The 12387-nt window shown below is 39.0% G+C and overlaps 1 protein-coding gene across 3 annotated transcripts in view; it reads left to right on the top strand.

The window, feature by feature from the left end:
* Positions 1-12387, top strand: part of LOC114241183 (rho guanine nucleotide exchange factor 17) — a 162221-nt gene that overhangs the window by 145542 nt on the left and 4292 nt on the right. For 2 of the 3 annotated variants that reach the window (XM_089728617.1, XM_089728615.1), the window contains exons 10-19: positions 312-403; positions 1952-2082; positions 2309-2469; positions 2870-2962; positions 3507-3739; positions 6455-6475; positions 7163-7343; positions 8539-8606; positions 9979-10115; positions 11842-12019. In XM_089728617.1, the coding sequence (XP_089584743.1) occupies positions 312-403; positions 1952-2082; positions 2309-2469; positions 2870-2962; positions 3507-3739; positions 6455-6475; positions 7163-7343; positions 8539-8606; positions 9979-10115; positions 11842-12019 (1295 nt within the window). The remainder of the gene's footprint in view (positions 1-311; positions 404-1951; positions 2083-2308; positions 2470-2869; positions 2963-3506; positions 3740-6454; positions 6476-7162; positions 7344-8538; positions 8607-9978; positions 10116-11841; positions 12020-12387) is intronic. The other variant, XM_089728616.1, reaches the window with a different exon arrangement.

Here is a 12387-nt window from a genome sequence, read left to right as displayed (position 1 = left end):
GCTAGGGGCTATTCTGCTGCACTCAATTAAGGCACCTTCCTTGCATCTTACATATTAAATTATCTTATCTATTTATCCATCCATTATTCCTTTCGATTTCCGAAATATTTTCAACTATTATAGCATTTAACCGTTGGACATTGTCTGTCAACGAAAAATATTTAGGTACAATTTTTTTTTGCATTTAGTTTATTTTTGGCTGCTTTGCTGATTTTGTGCAGATTTAATCTTCTCAATTAACTCTAAAACTGCAATATTGTAAAGTAACAAATCTTGAGTGTCAACGTTTATAATTTGTATTTTTTTTTCAGTAATGGCCCGGAAAATCTTACTATAATATTTTCTAAGCCTGACAAGAGAAATCAATGGGAAGAAATCATCAATGATGTCAAGCAAAAACTATGTAAGTGATATTTAAAATATGTCATACTGGCTCCATTCTATATTTTGTAATTGATAGGCTAATAATAATTGGCACAAATAACGAAAATATTTAGACCAGTACTTCAAGGGGATTTCAATCAAATTGAAACTTAAATAAAACTACTTTTACGGTTTAATCTCGCTTAAGTTATTACCGACGGTACATCGTTAATAATAAGTTTGTTAATGGACGAGATTTAAATATTGTGCTAACTACCGTCAAATTTTCGTTAGGTAGTAAATAAAAGATTAAGCCGTGATTTTTTTTCTGTCTAAACCACGCGTAAACAAAAAAAAACCAAATTAAGCACGATCAGTCAATCATAGTTCGTAATATTAAAGTTTTAAAGGAAATCAAATAATTCTAACAATTTTTACGTCAACCAATCACTATCTACGTATTCTATGGTATGTTTTATGGTCTATTTTAGCTCGTAAACAATTACCAAATGACGTCACACGTAATGGAGTTGCTCCCAGCCGAGTGAAATAAAACTTAACTAAGCAATTTAGAATGATATAACCTATACACATTGTCCTGTCACATATCGGCGTAAGCCCTCCGAGTTCCTCGTCGGATCGCGACGATCTCAGTGGCTCACGTTTCCGATCTGGTGGTAGGTTCTGCGAAGCGCTGCTTGCTAAGGCTAGTATTAGCAACGTCACCAGGTTAGAGACGGTGAGCTCACCTACTCATCCGATTACGCTGGCATAACTCCTTAGGTTACCAGCTTAGGTAGGAAAATAATAATAATAATATCGGCTTACATATCAAATTCGATCGTCTATGTAGCAATCACTCTCAATACATATTGTAAGTCCACACGGCCTATCAAAATCATGAATACAGTGAATTTCGATTATAACGACGGCGTAAGGGGCACTTTAATGTCGTCGCTATATCCGGAGGTCGCTATATCCGAAATAATAAAAAGTCGTGTACGTCTTTCTAGCCCGAATTAGTCCAACGTTTCTGTTTGAAGGATGTTAGATTGCTATATATTACAATTGAGATTTCCACTTTATATTATTATCCCAAGATGGTAATATTCTCGTAGTGATGTCTATCTGTTATAGTAACCCTATGAGACCAGATTGACTATGAGCAGATCAAACTAGCTAAAGCAATCAATTTATACTTTTATATTATATAGGTGTCGAAGCTGCAGCGCAGAGTTATGTTATATTCCAACTCCCTCATACAACAATAAAGTCACTACATTTTTTTATATATGAACATTAGTTATACCCCATTGGTTAATGTTGTGACTTCTGTACTGCCTTTGTTTAAGAATCTACTTAGTATTTGTATTTATTTATTTAATATATTTTGTACACACAGCTGTTAGAAGAAACATGACAATAAGGATACATAGTACAAGGGCACTACTTATTTCATGTTGAAATCTCTTCCAGTAGGCCCGCAGAAGGAAAGGAGCATTAGGAACACAAACCTAGTGCATACAGTAAACATTGTGTGTTTTATTCTACTAGATTGTGACGTATTTTTTTATGGAATCTCCTACAGGTTTGTATGGCCACGAGCGGCCAGCACCGGAGTTCCTATCACCTGTACCGATCAGGAAGACCAGAGCTGGACTCCAATTTACGTGTGCGGCACCCACCTTACCGCCGCCAGGACAATCTCCAGATGTCTGGGTAAGAAGAAATTATCATCATCATTATCCGACCCATTATCTCCCAGTCACCTGGGGTCGGTGCTACTCCTTCCATACTCTCCTATCATATATAATTCCTGCGCTCACTCCCTTCTTCTTTTAAGGAGGACTTCCTCCCACCACTGGAGGTACAATAGGCCGGGTGATGGTACCCTTTACATATAAAATCCCTACTATGTTCAAGGTCTAATCGGTGAATCTTTCAGGTGTGCAACAGTGACGGTTACGTCGGCCAAGTCTGCGTTTTGACCCTGACCCCGAAACTGGAGGTCACTTCATGCAACGGAGTGTGCAACGCTCGGATCCTGTGCGTGGCCTGCGTGCCTCCCGCACCAGCACTCACCAGGCAGCAGACCGTGGATGTACCGTAAGTGGCACAGTTAGATTCATGGCGGGAACTTTACGAGTGACTTCGACTGCGATGAAGTAATTAAAAAATTGTAAAAATAATTTGCGTAATTACTGGTGGTAGGACCTCTTGTGAGTCCGCGCGGGTAGGTACCACCGCCCTGCCTATTTCTGCCGTGAAGCAGTAATGCGTTTCGGTTTGAAGGGTGGGGCAGCCGTTGTAACTATACTAAGACATTAGAACTTATATCTCAAGGTGGGTGGCGCATTTACGTTGTGGATGTCTATGGGCTCCAGTAACCACTTAACACCAGGTGGGCTGTGAGTTCGCACAACCATCTAAGCTATATAAAAAAAGACAAGGAATAATTTCTAAATTTTCTAAATATCTACGTTGTGTTCGTTCATAATATTTTCAGGAGCACAAGTTCGCTGAGCAGCACCAGCTCTGTGAAGCCGGGTATCAGCATTTCCGACCCGGATGACAGTTGCAAGAATGTCCGGCTAGACAGGTTGGTACTCGGCTGACAGACTCATTTAAGCATCTGGCACTTCTTAGACTTAATATTGGAAGTCAGATATGTTTACGATGTCTGCCTCCGATGGCAATCAAAAGCTATTTACAATTGAAACACATCAGCGACTGTTTGTGCCGCTAAGCAAATAAGTAGGCTTATTGAGCAGTTGTACGGTCTATGATCTCTATAAATCTAGTTGAGTCGTGGCATGTGTTAAAAAAAAGGATTGTGTGGTTTTATAAAACCACGGTAAAAGTGAAACTTTTCTTCACATTATAGACATTTAACTCTGACAAACAACATTTACATTAAACATTGACAAAAACAAACAAAATAGCGTGGAGCACTGCCACAATATTCTATACACTACACGGTCAGCTGCTGCGAACTATAGGCGCCGCCATATTGGCCTTGGCTGCTCTGACGAGCGCCTTTCACTGTATCCCTACTTTGCGACCGTCACGCGACATGCAACATACAGATGAAAAAGTTTGAGACGATGTAATAAAAGTTTCACTTTAAAAACCAAAACTTGTAGCTCATCATCAAGCGACGAAGAAGACGACGGGTCGTCCAGCGAGACCCAGGACGCGCAGTCGGAGCGCAGCCAGGACTCAGCGCGGTTGCTGCACTGCCTCGCGCGGACCCTCACCCCGAGCCACAGCAAGAGCCTCAGCACCCCACACACTGGACAGAACATACAGGTCCACCCAGTCATGAAGAGCAGTTCCAACCCGGCCGTCGACAAGCAGGCCATGGGTATTAGCGCCGGTGAGTAAGCATTGCAAATTAACTATATACTCATACTGTACTCACTATACTAATATTATAAACTAGCGACCCGCCCTCGCTTCGCTTCGGAAACATTAAAACACACATGAAACCAAAACAATAAAATAAAAAAAAAATAAAAAAAAGTAGCCTATGTTCATCAGGGACAGTGTCGGCTTCTAATGGAAAAAGAATTTTTCAAATCGGTCCAGTAGTTTCGGAGCCTATTCGAAACAAACAAACAAACAAATCTTTCCTCTTTATAATATTAGTATAGATGTGAAAAATGTTCGGAAGTTGTTTGTAATTTAATCAATTAGCCTGAGCACTGAGTTTCTCGCCGGATCTTCTCAGCGGGTCGCGATTCCGATCCGGTAGTAGATTGTTTCGCGAAGCAGTTGCTATTGAGTTGTTAGGTCTCATTTGGAGGCGCTTGAGCAGCTGTTAGCGAATCTCACCCCTCCTGGCTGAGCCTTTGCTCGCCCACCTGTCCTGGTGAAATTGGAAAGGCCTCTGGGCCACCAGTAATCCCTCATGGCTGATGCATGGGTTAGGTTGCACGTCGACCTCTTTGCCAAGTTCGACAAATAGGGCTACCGGGATCCGTAAGCCTGCTCCTAGTGTTGGCGCTGATGTGTCTAGTGCAAGGGTTATTGGATCTGACGGATCCGTAAGGACGTGTCTAGGGCTTAGGGCTCCTTCGGTGGCGCTCGTTAGCAAATCCCACCCCTCCTGGCTGAGCCTTTGCTTGCCCACCTGTCTTGGTGAAACTAGAAAAGCCTTCGGGCCAGGAGTAATCTTTCCTTCATAAAAAAGGTCCCTGTCAACGCTGACGCTTACGACCGATGGGGCCCTGAAAGAAAAAACTTCATTATAACCGATTGTGAAGATGTTTTTTTTTATTACGTTAGATGGGTAGACGAGCTCAGGACTTATCTCGATGTTAAACTTTTACGTGTAGTCATCACAAAGCGCACGTCATCCATTCTGAATCGCACCGTCGAACTCTCAGTATATGATGCATAATAGATCTCCGACTCTTCAAACCTAGTCGTTCTGAACTACAACACATCCTGCAAGCAATAGCTGATTGGGATGCACTTACATTTGTGTTACTTTCAAAATTATCAGTTTTCAATAATGAATACATAATTAATTCCCTTTGTAGTAAATTTAACTTTAATTTTTTTAATTTTTTTATTGCTTAGATGGGTAGACGAGCTCGCAGCCCACCTGGTGTTAAGTGGTTACTGGAGCCCATGGACATCTACAACGTAAATGCGCCACCCACCTTGAGATATAGGTTCTAAGGTCTCAGTATAGTTACAACGGCTACCCCAGCCTTCGAACCGAAACGCATTACTGCTTCACGGCGGAAATAGGCGGGGTGGTGGTACCTACCCGTGCGGACTCCCAAGAGGTCCTACCACCATTGATTACGCAAATTATAATTTTGCGGGTTTCATTTTAATTACACGATGTTATTCCTTCACCGTGGAAGTCAATCGTGAACATTTGTTGAGTACGTATTTCATTAGAAAAATTGGTACCCGCCTGCGGGATTCGAACACCGGTGCATCGCTACACACGAATGCACATTACGTCTTATCCTTTAGGCCACGACGACTTTAAAACTTTAACTCTCGAGTAGAACTAACAGGGACACTCAAACTTTAAGTTACCAGACTTGAATTGGTCCGTCACAAATGCTTAAGTTGTCCGTAGTAAAGATGTTTTCCAAACATTTATGTTTTACTAGCTGACCCGGCAGACTTCGTAGTGCCTCAGTCGATAAATAAAAGACCTTAACTTTTGTATAAAAAAACTTAAAACAAACAAAAGGAATCCGTCCGACGGTTATTTTTATTTAATTCCGAGCATTTTTATAGTTATCTACCTTTTAAACCTTCTCTGGACTTCCACAAACAATTCAAGACAAAAATTAGCCAAATCGGTCCAGCCGTTCTCGAGTTTTAGCGAGACTAACAAACAGCAATTCATTTTTATTTATATAGATTTCATGTTTCTGTTCTAAGTCGTTGAACTACAGAGCAATCTCAATTCTTCTTTTTAATCACACTTGAAACTGTCAGCACATTTAATTGTAGTATTAAAAACTTCAGGCGTTCACCCCAAGCACTTGCTTTACGTAAGAAAATTGTATTTTTATATGTAATAGAAACCTAAGCAGTTTAGTCAGGACCTTTATTTATGCTGTATCTTTGTCCGTAATTCATACATTTATTAGACTTATTATAATAATTATTTGCTATTTAATTTATCACACTAACTATAATGTTTTGTGTAACTATATTTAATTGATTTATTTATATTTAGAAAAAATATAACCTATAATTTATGCATAATACTAACAATATAAATAAAGAAATTAAACAAAAATAATGCAAAATATTTATGATTTATTATTATTATTTATATTATTTGAAAGTTTACCTCGTGTCTCATGGTGTGGTATTATTCCCTTTGTTTTCCCTAATCACCTAACACTAGCTGAACCGAGCGCTCTTTCATAATCCTAGTGATAATTAGATTTAAATCTAAAATTTTAAACTTAATATGCTGCCTATGTATTATATTTATTCTGGTAACGTTCTAATTTTAATTAATATTGTTTCCGAAGCTTGGACTGTAATGCTAATAAATTTTTTTTAAATCTCTTCTAACACATTCTACCCTTTTCCATATGCAACTTAGTTCCAGGAAGATCGATATTCGGTAATACCTATATAATATCTGCATGTTTAATACGCTTAAATACGTAAAGCCGTTTTGTATAAAAATAGCGAGAGGAGAATAAAAGAGAAATTAGCTAAACTGCATATTTTGCATCAGCATGCATGCTGTCACTTATTTCAGACCTATATGCCAGATTTAAAAAAAACCCTAAAGAATTGATGTTTAAATACATTGAGAGTTACTTAGACCACTATAACATGCCTAATACGATGATGAGAAAGAATGATTACTGTTATGACTGTAATTGGCTTTAAATATTGCTTTTGATTGTTTGAACTGCTTAAATAAATAAAGCAGTGTGCGCATAGTTACTATGTTTTGCTATGCTCTGTATATATGCATAATGAAACTGTAAAATACCGACAAAAACAATGGAAACATATTGGCAAATAAACACATGTTTAAAGCTACTTTTAAGGGTTAACTTCGCGTTTATTATTATTCGTTTTACAGTTCCTCGTAATTCTTTAAAGTTTTTGTCAAGTTCGACTGAGATATAATTTAAATGAGTGAAATTCGCTAATAATTTTAAAGTAGTTTTAATCAAATCTTTAACAAAATAATGATATTCGAATTGGGTTTATTTGAAATTTCAGCAGGAACTAGTGAGCCGATATTTAATTAATGAAGTTGTATTTATTTGTATATTCTCCTAACACACTCCAGGTACTCTATCATCTCCAGCCAGTCGTCAGTCTTCAGAAGACAATGCAACAACTGCTAACCAGCCCACAATGTGGCTGGGCACTGAGGATGGTTGCATCCACGTATACAATTGCATGGACAATATCAGAATCAAAAAGAATAAAGTCAAGTTGCAACACAATTCAGGGGTTCATTCCATAGTGTGAGTACTGTATTTTTGCTTATATTCATTAGCTCACGATGCACTTGTCGGTCAATGTTTACCCACAGACTTTTGACACACTAATTGATACAGCTAATCAAAGTCCGAAAGTATATTAATATGTGGTAATTATGATATTATAAGCCATGGTCATGGTAAAGTGGCCAGAAAGTTCTTGAGTGGCGACCGCGTACCGGAAGACGTAGCGTGGGTAGGCCTCCCACAAGATGGACCGACGATCTATTGAGGTTCACGGGGATCCGCTGGATGCAGGCAGCGCAGGACCGGTCTTTGTGGCGAGGCTTGGGGGAGGCCTATGTCCAGCAGTGGACGTATGCGGGCTGATAAGAAAAAGAAGAAGCCATGGTAATTAACATAACCGGATTGCGACGTTAAAGTGGCAGTGTGCAGGGCGCATTGTTCGTAGAATGGCTGGCTGCTGGGGCCGAAAAGCGCTAGAGTGATAACCGCATACTGGAAAACGTAGCGTAGGTAGGCCTCCCACAAGCTGTACTGACGACGTATTGAAGATCACGGGATCCCCTGTATGCAGGGAGCGCAGGACCGGTCGTCGTAGCGAGGGCCGAAAGATTAGTAGATAGAAATATGGTATTGCTGCTAAATTTACGAAACTGAAAGGCTTTAAGCTAAGATTTCGGCTTCCGTATTATGAGTACCAGAAATAAATGCCAGGTCGTGTTAGCTGTAGATATTTTATTAACGAGTTGACCAACAAACAGTGAAACTCGATGATGATCCAAATTCAATACATTATATTAGAGCCAATACTGACTAAGGAGAATTGTGCGTACATAATAATATGTCCCATGAAACCAGAAGCTTGCGTAAATAATCCAATGAACAGTACAATTAAGAATTCGATCTCATGTTCTTGAACTCTGTCATAGTTCAAATGGTCCGTATACATTTATAAAAGACTAGCCGTACTCGCCCACTTCATTGGGCATTTAAAATTAACATTATTATTTATTGTCATTATTATTAGGGAGTCCAACACTCATATAAATATTAGCCTATCCATTAAGTACATATATTTTCTACATAGATACCAAGTTTCAAGTCAATCGGCTGCATAGTTCAGTAGTTATAACGGAACATCCGTAGAAACCACTGTAGATTTATAGATTAGTATAGATAATTTTTGGAATAGCCATTTCTTATTTGCGTGTTTCAGATTCGTGGAGGGGAAGGTGTTTGTGGCGCTAGGAAATGGTGATCTCGTGGTGTATTGTCGGGACATTGGTAAGAGAGCCTAATTTAACTTGTACTTTTAATTAGTGGTAGCTTTTAAATGGAGGTAACTTTTAACCTTTGGTACGGCCTCCTGTGATCCCGGACGGCTACGTGCCCACATCCTGCCTATTTCTACCGTAAAGCATTAATCCCATCATTCTGAAGAGTTTCGAAGAGCAGCCTAAACTAAGACCTAAAACCTATTTCTCAAGTTTACGTTGTTGATGTCAACGGAATCCGATGACCAATTAACACCAAATGAAATGTGAGTTAGGCCATAAATGATTAAAAAAGCCATCGGCCTTATTGGATATTGTTAATTTGTAATTTGGTTTCGTTGAAAAAAAATGCAACAAGTGTTTCCAATTGCATCGATCAAGCATCCATGCATCGACCAAGATTGCCGAAGTGTCGAAGCTACACGAGTTTTAATTCATTTTCATATGTGGCTAGTTTTTATTAGGTGGTGGTAGTGGTTTTATTACTGGTGGTAGGACCTCTTGTGAGTCCGTACGGGTAGGTACCACCACCCTGCCTATTTCTGCCGTGAAGCAGTAATGCGTTTCGGTTTGAAGGGTGGGGCAGCCGTTGTAACTATAATTGAGACCTTAGAACTTATATCTCAAGGTGGGTGGCGCATTTACGTTGTAGATGTCTATGGGCTCCAGTAACCACTTAACACCAGGTGGGCTGTGAGCTCGTCCACTCATCTTGTTCAATTTTTGTTTCAACAAATTGTTTCACGACCGCCTTCACTGCGACCGATAACGCTACGTTGCCTTAATAGTTCCAAAGTTAAATGCCTTATTTGTGTTCATCCGTATCTTCTAAAAGTCGAATAGAACGCATAAGACCACCTGGACTACCCTTTCTTCTAGCTTCTAACGCATAATATATTATTTATAATGTTTTATACCAAACGTCAAAAAAATAAAGACAGCATTAGTATTCAACTTAGCAATACGTTAGCCTCAATTCTCGAAATTTCAAGAAGCTTAAATTGCGTTGCGTATGGAAATATCTGAGGAAATATACTTTTTTTATTTTATTGCTTAGATGGATGGACGAGCTCTAAGCCCACCTGGTGTTAAGTGGTTACTGGTGCCCAGAGACATCTACAACGTAAATGCGTCACCCACCTTGAGATATAAGTTCTAAGGTCTCAGTATAGTTACAACGGCTGCCCCACCCTTCAAACCGAAACGCATTACTGCTTCACGGCAGAAATAGGCGGGGTGGTGGTACCTACCCGCGCGGACTCACAAGAAGTCCTACCACCAGTAAACTGCGTAAAATAAGAATTATCAAGCCCTGTATTTGAAACTCACTCGATATTTTATTATTATCATATGCGAATTAAGGATTCAATTATGATCATTAGATGGATCTTGGACTGAGCGTAGCACTATCAGCGTTGGTACCGGCAGCACTCCGGTGAGCAGCATGTTGCTCTCGGGAGGGAAGCTTTGGTGCGCGACCCACGCCTCGATCAAGATCATCAATCCTCACACATTACAGGTCGGTCCAATCTATTCACTACGAGCATTCTGCTTATCTCCACTGCGAAACAATCGTTAGCTCAACGATGCTATACAATTAAGTTTTCCGACTTTTATAATACGCTTTTATTAGCTTCAGACGTATGTATGTTTGTAACGGAATCTTTGAACATGATTTTGACCCCCTTCAAAACGTCAGATTAACTCAAAATTTGGTATACTTATTACGGACCGATGACAATTCAATATTTTAAAAAAATACGCTTTTATAGAAAATCCAACTAAAAAATAGAAAATAAATTTTAATAAATTTGAATTAAAAATAGTGTAAGAAAAAATGATTTTATTGTAAAAAAGCGCGGGGTGCTTTTCAGTATATTATCAAAATTACGCTTCTACTCATATCTGTTCATAAAATATTTATAACTACTGATACCGTGCACCCCACGCTTTTTTTTACAATAAAATATTTTTTTCTTACACTATTTTTAATTCTAATTTATTAAAATTTATTTTCTATTTTTTAGTTCAATTTTCTATAAAAGCGTATTTTGTTAGTTTTTTTAAACTGTTATTCATTCTAATTAATTCAACTTCAAGACTTGGAAGAAATCAGAAGCGATAGTAACCTCTTTGGGCCTCGGAAGTTTTTGAATTATCAGCAGTCGTTGAGATCATCCATCCAACTTAAGTGCTTAGTAACTATTAAGCCATATTAACAACAATATTCATCTACCGTCACAGATAGGTCGTCCGTTCGTATCTCCACAATGGCAATGCAATAAAATATCAACTTGAAAGGACTAAATCATTCGGTAATTTTAAGAAATATACACTTTTATATTTGATGCTATTGATACTACAAGTATTTTTAAATAAACTACCAACAAAAATATTTTCCTTTAAACCATACCATGAGCCTACTTTAGAAAAATTCTTTAGGTTTATGAAAAATATTTTGTGTGTCAAAAATCATCCGAATTCCTTAATCGATTTTTATAATTGTTCGACATTATCTTAATTTCCGAATTGCAACCCTTTGATTAATTTTTTCCTTCCTTTATTACTGCACAAAACAAGTTACAACCATAGAAATTATAAGTTTAAATATTTAATATAACAATCTGTATTGCAATTCATAGCATGTGCATGTTCAAAAATTATAATAGGTAACAACTGAACAAATGCCTATACACACATACGCTTACACACACACACACACACATACACACACAACCACACTCACACACATATGTAAACTACTATCTAATTAAATTTAATCTAATGTAATATGAACTAGAATCAAAATAAATACGGAGCGACTTGGGTTCTCTCTGTGTTTTATAAATACCGTATGGTCCATGGGGAATGCTCTGAGGAATAATTATTCGAGATGATCCCCTCATCTCCTTTTTATCATCGCACCTCCCGCCATCGGAGCAGGGTTCATCCATATTATCTGGAACCGCTGCGTTCATCAACAGTGCGTTTCCCAAGATCTTTTTTGCATGTACCATCCGGCTTTGGAATGAGCTCCCCTCCACGGTGTTTTCCGAGCGCTATGACATGTCCTTCTTCAAACGAGGCTTGCGGAGAGTACTTAATGGTAGGCAGCGGCTTGGCTCTGTCCCTGGCATTGCTGACGTCCATGAGCGACGGTGACCACTTACCATCAGGCGGGCCGTATGCTCGTCTGCCTACAAAGGCAATAAAAAAAAACAACTATGTATGTATTTTAACTACAGGTGGACGAAACATTCCAAATAAGTTCAGAAACGAAGCCAATAAGCCACATGGCGGTCGCGGGCGTCACCATATGGCTCTCGCTGCACAACGCGGCGCAACTCCGCTGCTACAATACAAACACTCGCGAGCAGCTCGCCGAGATCAACATCACTCCGCAAGTCAGCAAGATGTTGCACGGTCAGTATTATAGTAGGGGAGCCCACGATGCTAAATGGGGATTTACTCGAGCGTCATAGAGACCTATCGGGTTGCGAAGCTTAGATGATAATAAGAAAAAAAAGTCATATAATGTATACCTTTTCATCGGTGGGGTAAGCGGCTATACATTTTCAAATTTGTAAAAAAAAACTTTTTTTATTTTTATTGCTTAGATGGTTGGACGAGCTCACAGCCCACCTGGTGTTAAGTGGTTACTGGAGCCCATAGACATCCACAGCGTAAATGCGCCACCCAAACTGTTGCATGGACATACTCAAGCGCGCCATAATATATTGATAGCATAAATGTCCTACGTATTTTTAATAATGTACAATGTTAATCTGATC

This window comes from Bombyx mandarina, chromosome 07 (genome assembly GCF_030267445.1).
Source record: "Bombyx mandarina strain Sakado chromosome 07, ASM3026744v2".
NCBI lineage: Eukaryota > Metazoa > Arthropoda > Insecta > Lepidoptera > Bombycidae > Bombyx > Bombyx mandarina.
Note: the sequence above shows the minus strand (reverse complement) of the source record. Positions and strands in the feature narration are given on the sequence as shown.